The 21,526-nt window shown below is 43.6% G+C and overlaps 1 protein-coding gene across 3 annotated transcripts in view; it reads right to left on the bottom strand.

Annotated features, from left to right (window-relative positions):
• Nucleotides 1-332: 332 nt before the first annotated feature.
• dclk1a (doublecortin-like kinase 1a) overlaps nt 333-21,526 on the bottom strand; it is a 47,438-nt gene continuing 26,244 nt past the window's right edge. Inside the window, exons 1-13 of one of the 3 annotated variants that reach the window (XM_070983270.1) lie at nt 19,440-19,617; nt 17,745-17,839; nt 9,813-9,894; nt 8,954-9,126; nt 8,162-8,281; nt 6,607-6,753; nt 5,351-5,484; nt 5,136-5,213; nt 4,895-4,991; nt 4,707-4,787; nt 4,497-4,610; nt 4,193-4,266; nt 333-2,781 (exon numbers count right to left, since the gene is read on the bottom strand). In XM_070983270.1, the coding sequence (XP_070839371.1) occupies nt 2,724-2,781; nt 4,193-4,266; nt 4,497-4,610; nt 4,707-4,787; nt 4,895-4,991; nt 5,136-5,213; nt 5,351-5,484; nt 6,607-6,753; nt 8,162-8,281; nt 8,954-9,126; nt 9,813-9,894; nt 17,745-17,839; nt 19,440-19,455 (1,269 nt within the window). In that variant the 5' untranslated portion in view covers nt 19,456-19,617 and the 3' untranslated portion in view covers nt 333-2,723. Of the gene's footprint in view, nt 2,782-4,192; nt 4,267-4,496; nt 4,611-4,706; nt 4,788-4,894; nt 4,992-5,135; nt 5,214-5,350; nt 5,485-6,606; nt 6,754-8,161; nt 8,282-8,953; nt 9,127-9,812; nt 9,895-17,162; nt 17,638-17,744; nt 17,840-19,439; nt 19,618-21,526 lie in introns of those variants that run through there. The other 2 variants (XM_070983269.1, XM_070983271.1) reach the window with 2 other exon arrangements.

Here is a 21,526-nt window from a genome sequence, read left to right as displayed (position 1 = left end):
AGTGTACTTTTTGTAGTGTTAATAAATTAGACTTTTTGGAAGTATTTAATGTGTCCACTCTCACTGATTCCCATTAACTCATTGCATGGCTTAAGGTACATGGTTTTAAAGAGTTGCACAGTTGGTATACACATTCAAGAGACTGAAAAGACCGAAACAGTGCGCGTTATCAAATGTGGTGGGCCGGTCTGGTCCAATATGCCGGGGCCGATTTCTTGTCCCAGTCCGCCCCTGAAGAGGACGGTACAGACTACAGACTGAAATTCTAAGATCATTCACTAAACCCATTAAATCACATTAAAGCTCCACAAAAGACACACACAATTTGTTTTTGAAACATATTTTAATTATTACTATTATTCATGATAGACCATTGTTGAACAGAGGTACAGGTATTGGTATTGCAACAGATTGTAATACTGTGGCGCAGCTGTGAGAGCACTTTGGTAAACCACGTGTGCCCATGTGCTGGAGAGCACAACAAATTCATACTGATCGGGTCAATATGGCGGCACATTACTGTCTATGTGTGATGACGAGGATAAATACAGAAATTTACAGACAAGTGTGACGACTGCAGGGAGATCATCTGTAAAAAAAAAGAAAAAAAAACTGAAATCGCTCTGCATTTGTCTCCTCTGGATTCTCCTTTCTTTCATCTCACATCATTACTGCATTTGCAAAGGAAGTGACATCATTCCCAGTGCCTGACAAGAAGCAAAGATGGTGGTCTCTTCTTCTTCTTCTTCTTCTTCTTCTTCTTCTTCTTCTTCTTCTATATTTGTCCTTGTGGATTCATCCACCTCATAATGATGAGGATGAAACAGTCTCTCACTCGACCTGATGATCTTCTCTAGATATTTTTTTTTCTTTGCTGATTGACTGATACACATGTATGATTTTTTACAGTTCTCATAGACTTACTACTAGTAAAGAAATATACTGTATTGTGAACTATCAAAATAAATAAAATTATGTTATTTACATAACATATAAACAATACTTCATCACGAAACTGTTGTAATTGTATGAATAGGCTACTGTATGTCTGTCATGCTTTCATCTGAACAAATGAAGCCATGAACGAGGTTGCACAGAGCTGAAATAAAATCCTCTTCCACCCTTTTAACTGGACTGCTTTCCAAGAGTGCTGCTGGTTCTCTGGCATCCATACTGACTTTCTCTCAGACCTGTTTGACTGCACTTAGACTGCAGTACTTTGTGCAAATAGGCAGCCCTCATAAACTGTTAATTGTACACATTTACCTCCTAAAACATTTCCCCAAACCCATGGAAGTGGCACACCTGGGCTGCAACAATTATACCTTTCTTAACTGCTGGAATATGTGAATGAAATATGCCTTCAGTGTTGGAAAAAAATGTAAACAAGGCTTCCTATGTGTACATGAGCATCACAAAATATCAAGAATAATATGAAATCAGTAGAGAATGATGGTGGTAATGTGTGCATTGAGAAAAATGTTGTTTAAATGTTGAGTTTGCTACACAAGCACCCAAATGCTGCTGAATTTTGTGTATCAAGATGTCATCAATGAAGCAATTAACAAAATCACAAGAAGGAATCAAATGCACCATTATTGTCTTAATAGCAGTCTGTGTAAAATGTAAACTGTAATACTGCAATCCAACATTAGAGGAAGGCAACGCCAATACTGTGAGGAGCACAGGATTAAAGCACAAGTGCTGCTGTTTGTCATTTTGAACACGTTTTGAACACATTTGTAAGAAAAACTTTCCACTCTACTGACCGTACCCCTCATTTTCACACAACTGCACTGTTCATCGAGTAACCTACTTCAATGTCTGAGCTCTACTTCTACACACTGCTCCAGTCCACCAAGCTCTTAGGACAAGTCAACAAAAAGTTATCCTTTAAGAAAAAGGGAAATACATATCAAAAAATGCAGTGAATAAAGAATGAATGAATAAGGTTCAATAAAACATGAACATTGGTCCATATTCTCATATTGCCCTGTAGAGCTGCTCCACCTTAAGGAGGTTTCCATGTTGAGCCCAAATCATCACTGAGGGGCGTCGCCCGTTCTCGCTCCTTGAGCTCTGTCACTGTGCTCAGATGAGAGAACGTCAAAAAGAAATAAATGAAACGTCTATCACCTCATTTCTCCTTTTCCCTCTTCCTCGTGATCTCTGTTTCTCGTTGCCTCTTCAGTCTGTCTCCCAGCCTCTCTACCCTCTTTTCCCTCTGTCCACCTTTTGATCGGTCTCTCCTGTGGGGTTTGGAAAGATGGATTTAGGAAAGCTAAAAGTTCTCTCTCATTTTTTTTTCTTTTTTTGTTGCTGTTTGTTTTTCTCTCCACAGTTTCCCCCCGTTCACCCCCAGCCTTAGATGAGAGGCTGTGGGGAAGCAGATGTCTCCTCTTCCTCCTCCTCCTTATAGAGGGAAGAGCTGGATGAGGATGTTCCTTCCTCACTTCCTCCTCCTCCTCCTCCTCCTCCCCCTCCGCCTCCTCTCTAGAAGGGCGAGCTGGGGGAGCAGGCGATACTGGCTGAGCTGATGGAGATGTCATCAGAGTCAGATGGGAGGCTGGGGTTCGGGGAAGGGTCAGAGCAAGTGTCAGGGGTCACAGAGGGAGGGGCCACGGGCAGGCCAGGGAGGCAACTGGGAGGCTCCGCCCGCAGTGTTTTTGTTGTTGATGTTGTTACTGTTGTCACTGTCGGCATCATCTGCAAAGGCAGCGGCTTCACATCCGGGTGGCGTCCTCGTCTGAGAACCTGCCCCTCCTTATCAAGAGGGGTGGCCTGAAAAGGGAGGAACAGGAGAACATTACGATCCTCTGAGGCAGGGATGCAGGAGCACAGTGCATAATCCAGTATGAAGGACCAGGAGAGCCTTGTACATGTTCATTAAGTTATTCATTGATGCTTAATTGGACAGCCAGAAGAGGAATTAACAAAAGCAATAAAGGCATCTATAAACTAGTCAATAAATATCAATGAAAAGATTCATTAAAATCCATTTATCAACACAAAAATGAAAAGTAGAAGAAATAAATTCATATTATTTTTGTTTTTCTAATTCTATTCTATTGTTTCTGAGTTCACTTTTCTATGGACTTACTTTACTGTAATTTTCATGGCTATGGTTTGTTTGTTTGTTATAAAGTGAGACTGTGTAGCTCTCAAAGTTAGAAAAAAAAGTTGTCTTGTTCTTGTGAAAAGTTGAATCAATAAGCAATAAAAATGCACATTTGCTCAGTTTAGCACACTCAGAGATTTAGCTCCAACAGCGTTACCTGGTTTCTATAGACAGATGATCTGGCCAGTAAGCCAAGTTTTACCAAAAAAAACCATTGCAGAATAAGCTAGAGATCTATTTATTGCTTCATTTTGTTATTTATGCATATTTTTTGTTACCTCTTTTTAATACTAGATGTATACATTCATGTATTAATTTCTTATTGATTTATTCAAGTCTGTTGTTAATTCCTCTTGTCAGTGTCCAATTACTGAACTCATAACTATAAACCTCTACAAGCCTGAGCCTCTAGGTCCTCCATAAATCAATGGTGGATGAAGTCACACATCAGGAGTTGGGCAATGGGGGCTGAACAGCCCTGGTGTTAGTGGGAGGCAGCCAAGTGGAGAGCATGACATCAATCAAAAAAAGCACTGAAACTGACTGCAGCAAGCAAGGGAACAGGGATATTTCTTTGGAAGGCAGCATTCACAAAGAAATGGTGTGAACAAAAAGTGACTGAAAAACCTCAGCAACACCAGTTTGTTTGCTTTGTTATAAAGCAAATTGGTTTTGTAGTACATGTTCAACAGAGACATTTAGGAAACATTCACGAGGGTGTTTTTACGGGCAACTCGCACTCCCTTATTCACACACTCAGAAGTCCAATGAGACACTGATATACAGCGATAAGACACAGAAGACGAGGCTTTGCCAAAAGACAGACGACAGCGATGCATATACTGTGTGGAATATGTGTTTAGGTGAGCGAGGGATGGGAGGGAAGAGGCAAAGAGCCAAGCACAAAGACCACAGACACGAAGCTGTCAAAGCAGCACAGCAGCAGCCAGTCAGCAGGGCTGCACGCAGGGAGGAGGGAGACATCAATTTCAGAGACACTATTTTGGTTTGTTATGATTTCTCGCTGGTTTTTGACCATCTATCCGGTTGTGTCTCTATGGAAACCTGGCGTACCTTATCCAGTACATGGCCGGGTGCTGGTAGAAATCCAACGACCCAGATCTCTGCATAGAAAAGCTGTCATCCAGCTGAACACAAAGAGAAACCAGCACAATCAATCTAAACACCAGTTCATTTGAAAAGAGAAACACCACAGAGCACAAACTTCACTCAGAAAGTCGTATCTGTTTGTCTGATAGGCAGAACACATGAACAACTGCAGACCTCCGTGTAAACCAATGCTGTGATAGCTACAACAGCTGAACCTAACGATCCATCAGACCTGTTGGTTTATGGGTACTGTAGATTAGTGACTTACAGAAATGACTGACACTCCCGCAGTGGTGTCGTTGACCTTAGGACTGGTGTTGAAGTGCTTCTTTATCTTCCCTGCTACTGACAACTGATGATCGTTCTCACATAGACCTTCATCCTGTATGAAGTGAGGTAGGAGAGGAAACAAAATCAGTGTTTCTGGGGAAATACTGCAATTCTATAGATGCGAGAGCTCAATTAACGCTGTACTTACAGTGACCCAAGGGTGCTCGAGCACCTGCAGGGCTGTGTATCTCTGATCCACCTCCACCTCCAGCATGGATCGAATCAGCTCCTTCAGCAGCAAACAAAACAGGGGTGAGTTTTGATACCCTCGATATAAAGTGACTTTCCTCATAATGCACGCAAACAGATGACGTCTGCGCAGGTGTACATAATCACCTTAGCTGTCTCTGATACATTGTCCCAGTACGGTAGAGGAAATTCTAGCTGTCCCATTAGTATCTGATCAAAAAGCACTTCCTGATCATCACTGCTCCTGCAAACCAAAGAAGAAACTCAGATTAACCAAAGAATATCAGTATGCAGTTCCTTAACTCTCATATTGACATAGTTTTTAATTAGACTATACACGACAAAAGCATAACATAATTCACTTTTAAAAAACCTGCTGTTAGCTTACCCTCGGAATGGCGGGAAACCACACAGCAGGATGTAGGTGATGACTCCAGCTGCCCAGATGTCCACCTTAAGGCCATACCTGCGCAAAGACCAAGAAATGTGATGACTTCAAGGCGAAGCAGAGCAGCATTGTTTCTTTTAAGATTAAAAAGCCTAACTGCATTACGACTGTGTACCGTTCCTCTGCAACCTCGACTCTGCTGCTCATGCTCTTACCCTGTTTCTGCGATGATTTCAGGTGCTACATATGTTGGGGTCCCGCAGACAGTGTAGAGGGGCCCGTCCGCCACAGTCGCCAAACCAAAGTCTCCCAGCTTCAGGCTTTTGCTGCCATCTGCATGCTCGTACACCTGAGCACACAGAACAAATGCTGTTAATAATAATAGTATCTTAAATGGCTGCACGGTGAGTATGCTCTGGACTCCTCTGTCTTGTGAATCCTGCCGGTGTTAAATGTTAAATTCTCACTCTCCTATAGATAAAGTGTTTGTAATTCATCCAAAGCTTCTATGTGTAGGGTTTTTTTAAAGCAATTATAGCATCTTCAATATTGTGACAAATGACAACGTTAGCAACTAGCTGGTGAATACTTGTGAATCATGAGGCAGCTAAAGAACCAGATATTTCCCTCAGGAGTTGGTGGAGACCAACAACAGAGCTACAAGGAGAGCCGACATTCACCAGGTGGCCAGAAACATGATTAAAAGTGGATGTCAGTGCTCCCATGTGTGCTGGATGTTCAAATAGACTTGTTGTGGTGCCCCCAAGTGGCCAAAAAATCATTAGCGCTGGTTCAAAAATGCACCAAAATTTTGCACATTGCATAATTTACAGAGGTAACACTCATTGTAAGGCTTTCATACACAGTGTCAGGCATTCTAGGTATTTTGTCCACCAGCTACTGTATATGTATTTGTTATTAATCTCCATATCTGGGCCTTAAAAATATATATATAAAAAAAGAGGACAACTCTGTGAAGCTAATTGACAGAGCGCCAGCACCCAGAAGTGTAGCGTTTCTCTTTTGGCAGCCCACTCAACCTCAGCACTTCTTATTTAATTGAAACAGTTGGAGAGCAAAGAAGGGGAGGCGGAGCAGAGGAAACACAGGAAACTCAGATACCTTTGGAGTGGAACATTTCTAAAGTCAGAGTCTGGCCAGACCATGATGATAATGAGTGACTCGGGGTGGTAGAAAGGGGCAAAGGAGGGAGTGAGGGACGGCAACTGAGGGATGAGGAGGAGGTCAACAGAAGGGAGAAGGAGGGAGGGAAGGCACAAGCAAGGGAGACTGGAGAAGGAGTGTGAGGGAGGTGTGAGGGCAGCAGGGATGAGTCATCTATCTTCTCAGTGAGAGTCCAAAGTAAGTGATATTGCTTCACTGTTCATTGAGAAAGGAGGGAGAGGCAACACTGCGGTAAGTTATATGATCATGTATCGAGCACAGATCCACTCCCACTGTGTGAACTCACCAGCAGGTTTTCCGGCTTGATGTCTCTGTGCACAATGTTGAGGCTGTGGAGGTATTTGATGGCATTGGCCAGATTGTAGAGCATGCCGCTGGCGTCTCTCTCTGTGTATCTGTTGGCAGAGGTGATGGCATCGAACAGATCTCCCCCCTGTGGATAAATCATGATGGACGGGCGGGTTGTGAGTGTTAGGAACAATGTCACAGGAGCCTGTTCGCTGTTTTCACACACAGAACAGAACAGACTTGCTTCCATGCTTTCACAGTTGCTCATCTTTTCTGCTGAGAGGACTTTTCAAGGAGAAAGTTCATTTAGTGACGGCGGTTTTTGTTTGCTCAGCAGCTGAAGGGACAAAATGTGTCCACTTTCCTCACCACGGTTGAAACGTCTCCTCTCTGTCTTAAATATTTCCTTCTCATTTTAATGTTTTCCTTTAATTCGCCTCTGTCCCTGCTCTCTCAGGCTTTTTTTTTTTTCATTCTGCATCGATCTCACCCTCCTCTTACCCCCCACCCCCCGCTCAGTATCTCTCTCCCTGAGTGGACTAAGTGGAACAGAGGCTTAAAATAGGGTTGAATCTCTCTCCAAGCTCAGACACACTATCGGCATCCAACCTGCACAGCGACAGTTATTTAAACACAAGAGCTGTCAAATGTCACAGCTCAGCCTCTAACCAATGTATTTGTCTACCTCCACTATGTGGCCAAAAGTATGCGGACACTCACACAGATTCTGCTGTAATGTGACTGTTGCACATCTCATTCCAAAAGCATTGATGTTAATGTGCTGCTACAACAACCACTTCCTCAAATTCAGCTACAACAGCATTATTGCTGTTGGGTGATGAAGCCTGGCTCTCACTTCATATCCCAAAGGTGTTGGATTGGGTTGACGGCACCTGGCAAAAGGACAAAAATCTATGCGCAAAGCATACTTCTGGCCCTATTTTGTATGATCTCTCTCTCCCTCTCTTACCCTTTGCCTCCTCTTTCAAACCATCCATCTGCCTTCCTCCCTCTGTCAGCCCCTGTCACTCTTGAAGTGACTCTCTCCACCTCATTCATCCACAGCCTCCACTCGATCCTCCCCCTTTGGACACGCTCACACGTGCACACATTTCTTCCACAGATTGCCTCTCATCTATATTCTGTAGTACTCTACACCACAACACGAACAGATGGATCACATTCCTGGCTCCTGAATTATGCACAAACATTTCTTGACTCAGAGAGCGGGAGGGAATAAAGAATGTGAACACACGAGCGCTCCGGGCCACAGACCGATTCTCTCTATCCCACACTGTGTGACTGGTTGAAATTCATCACTTGCTTCACCGGTTGAATGTTGCAGTTCTGTCTTGTCACTGTTTCTGCCTCCTTGTTCCTCTCTGTCATTCTCAAATTGGAGATCATGATCACCAGCACACAATATATAGAAAACAGGGTTATCTGTTATCTAATTTTGGCCATATATCCCAGTCTGTCCATAACCAGAGCAGATGGCAAAGAAAAACACCAGAATAAACATATAATTACAGAATACAAACACAGCCACACACCTTGACCAGCTCCATGACCAGGTAGAGTTCGTTGTAAGTGTCCACCTCCTCTATGAGCAGAACAATATTTGGATGTTTCACCCTGCGGAGGATGGCCACCTCGTTCTGGATCATATGCTCCTGGAAAAAGAATTGAAATGGATTTTGTAGCCAAGTGAGACCAATTTATCAGAGGATTAAAGAGTAATAACACCAGGCTGACAAGCGGTGTTTCATTGCAATCTGGTTGCAGGTTTGAGGGTTGTGGGTGTGATGGGTGTGGTCAGAAGTGTGCACCTTTAATGACACCCAACAGTAATGTCACTTTCAACCGAATTTCGACAAAATTGGCAAAAGAAAAAAATGTGAAAGAATGTTTGTTTCCATCCACTGTTACGTTAAGTGATTATTAGAAGTTGGTTTGTTGACATAAGCAGTAGGTGGCGCCAATTCTCCAGTTGAAGAATACCATACTATTGCAGAAGAAGAGAGCGCAACAAGATGCGGTCATTAAGAGTGGAAAATGGAAATGTGTCGAAATTTGACATTTCTGTTTGTTTCATGTATCAGGTTGAGGAAGGTTACATCAAATCTGTGTGGAGCGATGAGGAGGCGGGAACATCGACTGCTTCTGCTGGAGCAGGAACAGCTCAGCGGTCATGTGAGTTACATCTGAACTTATTCAGAAAAGGTGTTTCCATCTAATCTCTTTAAAAAAGCAAAAACACAAGTAATCCTTTTTCCCACATGAGTTCTACATGAGTAGCTTGGCACAGCACTCTTTTGCCTTTGCAGCCATAGTTTGTAGCTTACCTTGCCTCTGCATTTGCCCTTGTTGATGATCTTCAGAGCGTACTCCCGCCCTGTGGAGTGCTCCACACATTCCCGGACAACCGCGAAGTTCCCATCGCCTAACATGCGTCCCACCTTGTAGCGGTCCGATATGTAGGACGGCACAGCTGGAACTTCATCGACTAGAACCTCAGCTGCGGGGAGGAAGCAAGAGGTTTAGAGGAGCTGAGAGACTCAAGAAAGTAAACCAGTTTACAGTTGTTCAGTTCAGTGTTTTTGTGTACTCATTTTCAGGCCAACAAGGATTCATTGTATACAAAGAGGTAAATCCAGAGGACCCTGTAGAGCCTTGCTAAAGCATTTACTGCAGCTACTGTAATGGCTGATAACTAATTAATTGATATTTAACTGGGGAACAGGTGGGATTAATAAAATGTTTTTCACGTAAATAATGCATTAATAGACTGAACAAACTGTGAAGAAAATGTAATTAAATTAAATGTAAAACATTAATTAACTGATTGATTTATAGCTTCTAGGTTCTCTGGGTCCTCTTTCAGTAAATAAACAGATCCATGACTCAATGTAAATGAGAAGAATAGCACATTATCGTGCCATTGTTTGTAGTGTTAAACAGTTTTATGGAGAGTGAGAGAGAGGGAGGTGGAGAAAGACACCATAGGAGGGGATGAGGAGAGAAAATGAGGTGATGAGAACAGGATGTACAAGCTAGAAGGAGGACACAGAGACAGGAGAGATGTGCGAGAGAGCGAGAGCTGCATCAAAGGTCATGAACGTGATTCAGACACGCATGATATTTGTAAATACATCGCCTTTGCCCATTGACGGACAGATGGGGCATTCTTGCAATTTTCCTCACCTTCAGTCACAAGTCCGTCCCCATCCTCCACTGAGCTGGAAACCTTAGTGGAAGACAGAGAGGTGGAAGAACCCTGGGACCCCTGTAGAGAGGGAGAGGGGTAGACAGAGAGAGCAGGATGGCGAGAAAAAAGGTTAAATTTGCATCATTACCCAAAATAGTTTTTAATCCACTCCACAATCCCCACCAAAGCAAACATCCAAAGATAGACAAGAGGAACATTGTGCAGCCCGTCTCATCCTCAGAACATCCTTCAATCTGTCTTTGTGTTTGCATGTCTGGGTGTTTTATTGTGCTGCCCTGTGTTATGTGTATGCCGCGCTCACATACAGAGCCAGAACAGATTTACTTAAGCTACTGAGCTGAATATAAACCAGTTACTTATTCAGCAAAGCACCTGTGTGTGTCCACACTGGGACAGACGACTGCATCCCAATAAGCTTCTCTCCATTCACACAACTTCAACTAATTCCTATGTAACTGCACATTCCTTCAATTTCTCATTACTACCTTTAATAAAGCATAAAAACGGAGGTTTCGGTGACATTAATAAAGGCGGGTGAACACTGCCTTTCATCTGGTTGGTAAGCAGGAGGTCATTAAGGCGAAAGAGAGTGGCTGAGATGCGGTGTCTGCATCTATCTTAAGACAAAAACTCATTACGCCCTCCACCTCCTAACCTTCTGTCTGGTTGTCATGGAAGCAACAAGGGTGGGGAGCGAAGATCTAGTCGGGACTGTAAATGAGAATCTAGCCTTCTCATATTTCTGTCTTTTCTCCACTCCTGTCCATCTTCCTGTTCTCCTCTCCTCCTCCTCGGCTTCAAATTCTTTTACTCCATTTGGGCAATTTCATTATGCTTCATTTGTCTTAGCCGGCAGCTGTCAGGACGGTCAGTCTCTTCATTTGTAGAATGGACATTGTTTAAAGTGTTCAATATCTGTCTTTTCTCCCTCTCCTTTGTCTCCTCTCTGCTCAAATCCTCTCTCCTGCCTCACAGTCAGTCCGGAGGATGCAGCAGTGAGGAATCTTTGTGATTTTTGGGGTTTCCAAGTCCCACAGGTGCAGCCGGCACGTGCAGCCCGGCCAGTGATGGAGGTAGATGCCATCACATAATACAAGCGGAGCCCCCCGGCCCATGTGAATTATTAACAAGCGCAGTTTGAGCTGTGAATGGTCTGCACTATGCGCGTGATGCATGAGCCAATCTTCATGTGCAACTTGCCTGAAATGTAGAACCGAAAGAGAGCAGTGCATCAGCAGTCTGTTGGTGCCCACCTCTGACTAATGTTGTCTAGACCAGGATACATTTTTTTCTTTCCTCTCTCATTTCAGTGCAGGTGTAGTGTTTTTGGTGCTCTCTCATTACAAATTCACACCACAAAGTATAATTCACACATCAGCCAGTCCGGGCTCCTAAGAGGAGATGAGATATAAAATGCTGAATTCACGGATGCTGGCCATTGTTATGATAATAGCCCAGAAAGCTTTTGCAACAGGGTGAAGTGCAAATTTGGCTTCAGAGAATTTTAGCAGTTCATTATTAGAGCATGGAAAAAGTTCATGAAACTTCTTAAAACTTTTTAAAACTCAACTTGCACAGAGCGGGTATTCAACAACAACCCATTCAATGTAAAAATGCTTGCAGGGACCTGATCTCAGCCATAGTGTGAAGGATAATGTGTGTGCATTCGCGCACAGAAAAAGTGTGACGCTCACGCTCCACAAAGTGTTTCTCATTTGCTTTCTGTTCTTTCAGCCCGGCCTCATGTGAACTTCCTTTTTCTTCGGAGCCAGTCAGACTGGGTCGCAGCCTGGAGAGCTTGCTGTCATGGCAGGGCGAGGAAGAGGCAACCCATCGTAATGACTTAGATCTGAAAACCATTTACAGAGCAGAGCTGTCCTATATCTCTGCCCAAGTAGCTGTCAGCTCTTTTGCTCATCTCCACCGCTGTGACCTGACAGCCACCCAGGTGACTGTAGCTGTGAGTCAGGCTGAATGTGGCTTATGTAATGTTGTTTTTCGGTCGGGCACTCATCCCAGAACAACAAAACCCACTTAATGCCCGTAAAGGCAATGACCCTCCTGTGCTCCATCCACAAAACATCCCTCCTATTTTTTAATTTTCTCATCCCGACTCGTATATTTACCTCTCTCGTGCCCTCATCTCACATCCAGCTCTATCCTCTGCTCGGCATCTCATTTTGAACTCCTGTCTCTCTTTTTCTGCCACCGAGGGAAACAAAATACTGTTGCTATGGAAACTGCTCACAGAGAGGAGAGAGGCAGCTTCTGAGACTTCCAGTGTGGAGACAGACGCCTATATATGGCCATTTCCTGTCTGCGGGCTGGGAGGTGGGTTCAACCTTCTATGAACATTGTGTCTCTCTTTTTTGTGTGTGAAACACTACGAGGCAGATGGAGTGACAGACAGAGTGAGACAGAGACTGAGGAACACAGAGAGGGAAACAAAGAGACACCAAGAAGGATGTATGGAGTCTGGCCCAGTTGATATCGATCATTAGATTTGGCAGGAACTGTCTTGTTATTGTTAGACCATGCAGCTTTTTCCCTGTTGCACAACACAACATACACTATTCCTAGCTGCACATCTCTACTCTTTTGCTCCGGCTATGACTCATACTACTTAAAAACACACTGACAAACCTTTTACATCATGGCTGCAGCCGCTGCTCTTCAAACCTGCAAGGGCAACACTCCGCTGCTGAATACTGATCAGTGCATAAATGTGAATCAAACAGGATGTCCATGATTGACCTTAAATGTGGAGTGTCATCTCTGGAGCAGATGTGCAGCAGCAGACATGGTGATTTATTCTCTGGTGGAAGAGGAAGTCCATTAAAAATGCCACCACGCATTTACAAAACCAACTTAAGTGTGACGCTAGCGATGTCTTCAGTCAGATTACGACACACATCCTAAAGCCTTATTTCTCTCTGTCCCTGTAGCTTGGAGAGCCAAACCTCTTCTCCAAGCAGCATTTCCCATCACTTTCACTGTCACGCAATATCCAGCAAAAGCAGGACTTATTGGTGTTTGCTTTGGTGGATAAATCTAATAAGACTGGATAGAAACAGGTTACTTTGTTTTGTCCCAAGTTCCCACTCACAACAACACAGGTACAGGAGATAATATTTCTCCGCTCTTATTTTGGTGTCTAGACAGACAGGAAACATAATCTATTTGACTCTCATCTGAAGAGATCCACACCGTTTGGGGATTCAGTCTCTCTGCTCTGCCAGTTGGACACAGGGAAGTTTTCTAATCATGGTCCTTATGGACTGCAAATCCCAGGGAATCACAGGAATGTGATTAAATGCTTCAGGGAGAATTAAAAAAAGGGAGACTTGGGCTGTCTCACCCAAGAAAAGCCCATCCTAAACAGAGGCAGTGGGACAGGGGAGATGAATGCACCTCTGGGACTGTGTTGGTGTTGTAATCTCCTCTCTGCTCTACTGAATACAGACACAAGTTTAACAAAGGAGAACCGCTGATGAGGGTACAAATGAAGACAATCATCATAAACCTGCTCCATCTACTGGAAACATTTGATTTTGTATGTGATGAGCATGATGTTTGCCAACACAAATGGCGAGCGTGAGACGAAAAAGAACACACAAAATGAAATGACAATGAGTTTAATGATGACATCAACAAATGGAAATGAATACATGAAGCAAAGAAAATACAAACAGAAACAAACGAGCCGAGAAGAGCTGGCAGCCTCACACGAGTAGATGACGGACCAAGTTATCGAATACAATGTGCCTGTTTGAGTTTTTAGAGGCATCAGAGATATGTAAATACGAGCCAAGTTTGAATCATTTCTGAGTTTGAAGGGATAAAATGTTCAAGAAACAACGTGCAAGCTTTAAAAGTGCAACAGTTTCCTCGTGTGCTGCCGCCAGCACTTCTGACAGCTAAAGGAACAAAAATTGGACAGGTCATCTAATGACATCAACACAACATAGAATAAGAAATATAATACAGCCAAGTAACAAATACAATCTTAAGTAACGACACATGGATGAGATGAGACAATAGTTAACAAGCTCATAATACAAACGTTCTTCAGTCTGCTCTCGCTCTCTCTCACACACACACACACACATAATTTAATTATGAATCACCCGACACAAAATATGAACGGCAATAATAAGAGATGGAGCATGCAATTCAATGGATTATGGACATCAGTGACTCAATGGTGAGAGGAGGATGTAGGTGACACACTACGGTTGACTATTAGCACTTTGTTTCTCTCGTACACTGCTGTTGTTGCTGCCGTATTGGCATCGTAGACGCGCTGCTTGTCAGTCACTACTCTCTGCGTATTGTCTTTTTGTGTCACTGTGTGTTCACTTCCCCGTCTGTGTTTTTCACACACAGACACAAAAGCTGTGACATCAGCAGCTTATTTGATTCATCTGTATGAGCTTTAGAGTGAATACCGACAGGAAACACAATGCTCAGGGTGTGTGTCTGCGTTTCTCTGTAGGTTTAATATGAAATATTAAAGCAATAGGGAAAGCCGGGGTGCTCTTAAAGTGGCTCTGAAAGGACTATTAGGCGTGCAAAGAAGAAGAGGGGGATGGATGGCTTTAGGAATGTAGACCATTCTTTCATGCTTCTGTTGCAGACTCATAAAAATGGGTCATACTAGCAGGGGGCAAATGTATAAAACATATTAACATGTGCAAGTGTGCATCGAGCTAATTGTCTTTTGCTTGTGCACAAATGGCACTTTCATGTATAAAAGTCTTTTCTGTAGCACACATGACATGTGCCTGCAGCTATGCATGTGTGAAAGGGAAAGGAAAAAGCCACAGTGCAATGCTGTCTGTATATTCCGCTCGGAGAAAGAGGCTGTGATGGTCTGAGCTGTGCGAGCAACCTACATCAGGCAGCAAAGTGCCTCTAAGTGTTTAAATGCAGGGTCCAGTGAGGTGAACTATTTAAATGCAGTACTTGTAGTAGGTCACTCAGGCTCTGTGGCTGCTTGGGAAATGGGTTTATGGTAGCTTTCAACGCTTTACTGGCTGAATTTTCGAAAAGATTTTAGTCATATTCAGCCACAGGTGATCTTTTAAGGACACAGATGTTAGAATTCTGTTTTTATTGGAAAGAAAAGGGTCATTTCTAAGTCACGGTTTGCTTGAATTGAGTTATGCATTGGAGGCGTAAGAGTAAGAAAGGTGTTTGCTTGCCATTGTAAGTGTAACAATGAAAGGATCTGTGTGTGTACTCTACATTTATGATTATTCATGCGTGTATACACAGAGGTGAAGGGGGGGGGGATGTGTAAAAATAGTGTCAGAAACTTGGCGCCTACTTCTCAAAGAAGCTTAGAATTCATCTACAAGGGAAATGATGGAGTATAATTTGCTCCCTGTGAAGTTAATACCCTTTCATATGGGGAAGTGAGAGGGGGATGGGGGAGGTGGCTGGGTGGGGGTGAGGACGACGGAGCGAAAGAGAAATTAGAAACTGTCAGGGAGGGACGGGACTGAGGGAGAATTGCTAACAGGGAGGATAGAGAAAGAAGTAAGAAGCGGAGAAGAGAATTACATCGTCATATAGTTGGGGAGTGTGAAGCTGCAAGCCTAATGGGCTGCGAGGCTTCCTCCCTTCCTTCCCGCCAAGCCACTGCAGGCTTAGTATATAGAGTGTCAGCTGGTACAAAGACCTGAATAATCTCTAGTTGAGAAATACACACTGAACTTCTGTGAAACTAGAATTTAACCGCAGTATCGCTGAGGTCAGAACTGCACTACAAGCTAATTTGTGAAGGCTAATGTTTGATGAGGAAAGTGGACGGAGACCGAAAAAAAAAAAAAAAATGCAGGCAGTGTGGCAGAGGATTGTTTTTCCTCATTACATCTGGGTTAGCTCTCCATCACCTCACTAACCCCCGACTTTTTTGGAATATCTCTCTGACACCATGGAAATTATCTGGGAGGAAAGAACAGAGCAGCAGAAACTGAGCACTGTAATTGTCTACATTAACCACCGTGCATGCATTCATTCTGAGAGAAGTAGGCAGAAAGAAAGAGTTTAGAAATGTGTGCACTCGCCAACCTCTTTCCCTTTCAACACTGAAATCTATGGTGACCCACTTCCATTATACATATTACTGTGGAAGTTCCAGTGCACCTTGTTCTGTTCTCAGCAGCTACAACCCAAATCTGATCTGCTCCCATTGCCCTGGCTGACCTTCACATCGCATCAATATAACCTTGTCACTGACGGATCCAGAAGCCTAAGGGCCAGACCCTCCACCAACCATTAATTCTTCCTGGAACAACAAATGTAGCACGAGATTGAGGCGACTGAGCCCAAGAAATGAATTCTTTATGCTAAGCTAATTTTAGCATATAGAGTCGTGCACACACGCAGCCACACACATGCAGGAATAATGCACAATCCATTTTCTTTGTGTCCTATTAAAAGGTATTGACTCCAACTAACATTCTTGCCCCCCCCCCCCCCCCCCCCCCCCAGAAAAAAGCTTTGCACCTGCACCAATAAATAGCTAAATAATTGCAAAATTATTTGCTATTGCAGGGAGAAAGGTGGTACACACATGCAGTAAGTTGCAGACAGAAGGTCTGGGGCACTGATATGAATGCATGACAGGCTGGCATGTATTGCTGTGTCTGTATGCGAGGGTGAGGAGGGTGAGAGGGTGAATGCATGAGTGTTTGTTTATGAGGGAGAAGGAACTAAATCATCAGCCGGCTTAGAGCTCCTGAGAATTTAAGAGCTGCTGTGAGAAAACAGGGTCTGATTAGGATTGAGGCTGATATTAAAAGCTCACCATCATCACTGTCAAGGGCTGGATTAGCAAATACTTTGATCTTGAACACACACACACACACACACACACACACACACACACACACACACACACACACGCACACACACACACACCCTGTATATGAACTCTCTAACATGGAATTGAAGTTTTCCCTTTGAGTTGCATGCTCCCTCTCTGCACAGTAGTATTTTCTCTGTAGTAACTACCATCTTTACAGTGTACATAGCGTGTTTGCATCTCAGATCCTCTTTGTTCTCCCCTGGTGGCTACAGGAAACAGATTACGATTCTTTGTTTGGATGTTGGAGCAGGGATTTTTTTAAAAGCCAGGCCAATGGCAGAATAGATGACGACAAAGAAACTGGCTGAAATAATCTGATTTACTAGTATAAAATGCGTTTCTAAATTCTTTTCACAAAAGGACATGTACAAAATGACATGACTTAATAAAAAAAAAACCTAATCCTAGATCAGCTGTTGGTACTGATTGGGTCTTTTTTTTTTTTTTTTTTGCCGGCTAATGGAGGATTTCTTGCAGAATAAAACCGGACTTAAAAGACTGGAATAGGCCGCTCACAAAGCCGATCATCAGTTTCATCTTTAGAGCAGATATTGCACAAGTTACTGACTCATAGCTCTCTAAAAGTCAGTGATAGCGTCATTCATTGTTTCGCTACCACAGACAGATAGAGTTCTTCATAAGGAGGAAAGAGCTACGGGTCAGCATGTGTGGGGAGGCGACAGAACATCAGCATGCAAGTGCAACTGGCATAGAAAACTACTAACACTGGATAAGAGTTGTGACATGAGAGGATCCTAACATGAGCCTGCCATTCTTGGACTGGCAGAGCTGCACTGCGTGAGGTCAAAGGTCAATGCCCCACCCCCTTCTGAGACACTAAAGATGCCAGGATGCTGTGGTTTCTTCGAATTCTAGCGACTCTAAGATGTTGTCGGCCTATGCTCAGTCACTCCTTTGTCCTTTTCCTGAGAACATAGAAGGGATGTGTTATAGATTTAATGTCACTAAATGTTCCCTCTGACTGTTTGTGTGTGCACGCGTGTGTGTGTGTGTCTGTGTATTCTTGTCTTACCCGGCGTCGGCTGAGGCTGCCAGGGCTGGTTGGGGAGGGGCTGGGAGATTTTCCCGAATGAGGAGTGGAGAGCTGACTGGCCGGCGTCCCGTTCACTGGAGGGAGAAAAGGAGAGAGAAAATGGAGCAGGGTGGATGAGAGCGGTGAGACCGAGACGGAGAGGAATATTGAAATAGACGATCCTATAAATGTGATCATGTGTTTTCTGGAACGGTTTTATTTCTGAGTGTCTAGCAGCAGCCCACACTTCCGCCCTCAGCACCTATCCATTCACATGAATGAGGCAGAGGAGGAGGAGGACAAGAGGGGGAGTAAGAGAGAAAGGAAAAGAGCGCTGAAGTCCACGCTGCTCTTTTTTTCACCTCAGCCAAAATAGAAATCCTGTTGCTCCAAATCTTCCTGAAACAAGCCAGTCATACCTGAGCGTTCAAACACAATGCACGCAGAGTAATTACAGCATGTTCCAGGCTTCAGCTGCATGGCTGGAAGTCAAGAAACAACACCATACTGTCCTCATTTTCAACCAGATCCTCTGCTCCATGCACTTGTGACCTCAGCTCGGTCTACTTTTCCAGCTGCAGCACAGCACAGAAAGCCGGCGGCATCACCTCATTAAACAAGAACATTGGATTAATCAACGCTGCACCCAAATCCTGTGTGTGGTCAAGCACAAGCAGGATTCTCAAACAGCCTGATGGCATCATTAACCTGCACACAAAACATCAGCCATGTCTTTCATTTTGCTGAAGATATGGGGCTATTGCTTCTTGGCAACTAAACACAGCTTCACCTGAAGTCAACTGAGGGTGGCCTGGAGGGAGCGCGGGTGGGGGGGGGCTGTCTGGTGCCTTCAGGAGGCTAATCAGGAGGTCTGAATATCAGCTTTGATGGTCTGCATGGTTGAACGTCAACTTATTATATAATTTATGTGACTTCGCGGGTGGCAAGAGGCATTTAAAGTAAGTGAGATCTGGGCAATGATGCGACTCTTTCGTAGTTTTTGGAGAAAAAAATATAAATTCAAAAGATCCAACGAGGAATTACAAAACATCACCAGACTCACTATTCTCTGCCATTTCTCAGCGTTTGTTTAATCATAATGCTATCCATTACTGCCATTTCTTTGTAAATACTTCCGCATTTAAACATCATTTCATTTGTAGTCTTCACCTAAACGCATATTCTGAGACAATCCCTCCTGACGGAGCGCAGAAGTGAAACCTGTGAGAGCGAACCTTCTCCGTATAATGTTTATTCCTCCGCCGAGATCAAAGAACTTTCTGAATTATTCAAGACAAAGGAGATAAAGCCCACAGCAGACCAAAATAGCACCGGCTCTCAATTCATTACACTAGTATCCTGCATGTTTTAAACGCGCCGTGAAACGTTGACATAAAGAAACGAGCTATTGTTTGAGCAAGTCCTGGACATCTCCATTGATGAAATCCAGCATCAGCGTTACGCACACGGACAGACACTCCTCCCAGTTACACAACGATAAGTGTGAACATTTAAAGACACCTCTCACTGACTTCATGCCATGAAATCACACCATGGCAATGTCATTGATATTCACATCTGTGGAGAGCGATGGAAAATAACCCCGAGCGGGAGGGAATAAAGTTTAGGATGACGGGGAAACGACTAATGTCGTGGTTATAAAAAGCCGATTGACATGTCGTTTTAAGTTCCTACCTTCCACTTCCAGCATGATGAAAAACACAGTGATAATCCAAAGCGGGGTAAAGAGAAGAAGGAGAACAGCACCTCTTCACGCGCTCCGTCCGAGTGTGATAGTAATATGTGGTGAATGGGAGAGACGGAGCAGAGATGTACTACAGCGAGAGGCGGAGAGGCTGCTTGCGCAAACTGTGACGCGCACCGGGGAGGGAGAGAGAGAGAGAGGGAGGAAGAGAGAGAGATGGAGAGATAGAGAGGAAGAGAGACAGGGAGAGAGAGAAGAAGAAGAGAGAGACGGAGAGAGAGAGAGAGAGAGATAGAGGGAGAGACAGAGGAAGAGCTGGGGGAGGAGAGAGAGAGGAAGAGAGGGAGAAAGATAGTATGGAAGTAAAAATAAATAAATCTACAGTTTTGATATACAGGAGCAGGTTTTTAAAGAACATGACACTAAGATTTAAAAGTTGAACTAGAGATAGAGGAAGAAGAAGAAGAGGAGTGCAGATAGAGAGACTAAACAGCATACAGAGAGAGCCTCTGAAGGGGGCTGGGGTGGTCGGGGGAGGCAGCCTGTCCCACATGGATGCTGAAGGCTCTATTGTTCCTTGTCCAAACATCCTCAGGTAACAAACGCTGCTATTTTTGAACTGAAATTTCACTCAAAGCAAAAACAGTAGCAGCATGTTCTGCAGTTTCTCTCGTTCCTGCAGTTCACTGAATGGAGAAATGTGTGCAACAGTCTGAAGCGTTTTAGAAAACGTCTGAAGCAGCTCTTTGAAGCAGGGTTGGGGGTTCGATGCCCAGCTCCTCATGCCCACATCCGGGGCAGAAGCTGCATTGGACAAAAGCGTCTGCCTGACAAACACAATGTAATGGTTTCTTTCTGGACTCGTCTCCTCATCCGTTGAGGATCAAGACGCCAGAATGCAATGTGGCCACAAAAGATGGTGTGTTCCAGCTTCTTTCACACCTACTGTGTTAAACACTGTGGTTGCACAAAACTGCACAAGGAAGCTGTGCTGGCGATGAATATGGAAAAGCACCTCATGTGTCTGCCTGTCTCCAGCTCTGATGTGTTGGATGACACATGGTTACATATTGTGATATAAAACAATAAAACAAAAACATAGACTCACAGTGACTGTGGAACATACTGAGAAGATATGCAACAACTAGCAGCCTAACAGGGTTTGAATATTTCTATTTCTATTTAGGCTTTACGTGTAGTTGAAGTAACACCTTTGAGTCAATTTAAGGGTAGAAAACAAGGAAAAAAAAAAAAGAGTCTGTGGCCATGCAAGTAGCTTTCTGAGGCTGTACTCGGCACACTGGCTCTAATTTGCCAACTAATTAGTATGAGCACAAAGTACATCTGAGGCTGATGAGACTGGCTCTAGTTATGCAAGTATTTGGCACCAATCAAAAATATTGGATATTAAAAACTTTGTCTTAATGGTATTTCTGTCTGGACCAAAGTGGTGGCTGGACCAACATTGCAACATTGGAGCCATAACACTCGGGTGGGTAAAAATCCAATAGGTGCAACAGTAGCAAGATAAAGCCATGCATTAACAGTGCCAACACAATTCTATTAGGTGGCAGCGATGCATCTTTTCATGGGAAAAAGCAAAATACTGTTGGCAAGCAACACATTTGACACATTAGCTGTGAATAAACACAAAAGCTACAACTATGGCAAGCTATATGGGTCAGTGCATATATATCCAGGAGATTCCATTTAATGTGGTCAGACTGCAAAATCAGTGTGCTGGTATTTTCTTTTTCTTCTCTATGTTGGGAAGGACATCATCTAAATTTACAGATTAAAGGTCTTAATAATCAGCTAGTCACGTTCTTCTCTGGACATCTATCACATGTGTTCCACATCACATGTGTGTATCATCACACCTTCATTCTAAGGACCACACCTTATCATACGTATACCACGCTGTAAATGAAGCATGTATAATAACACATGTGGTTTATATAAACACACGATAACAAATGGAAGTTTGTGTGTGTTCTATGAGTTCAATTTATGATTGCTGAAAGTATACAAGAGCGTCACTACAACGCTGTTTCATAAACACAATGGTGGCTGGAAG

The sequence above is a fragment of the Chaetodon trifascialis genome, chromosome 16 (assembly GCF_039877785.1).
Source record: "Chaetodon trifascialis isolate fChaTrf1 chromosome 16, fChaTrf1.hap1, whole genome shotgun sequence".
NCBI classification, from domain to species: Eukaryota; Metazoa; Chordata; class Actinopteri; order Chaetodontiformes; family Chaetodontidae; genus Chaetodon; species Chaetodon trifascialis.
This window is presented reverse-complemented; position numbering and strand designations above follow the sequence as displayed.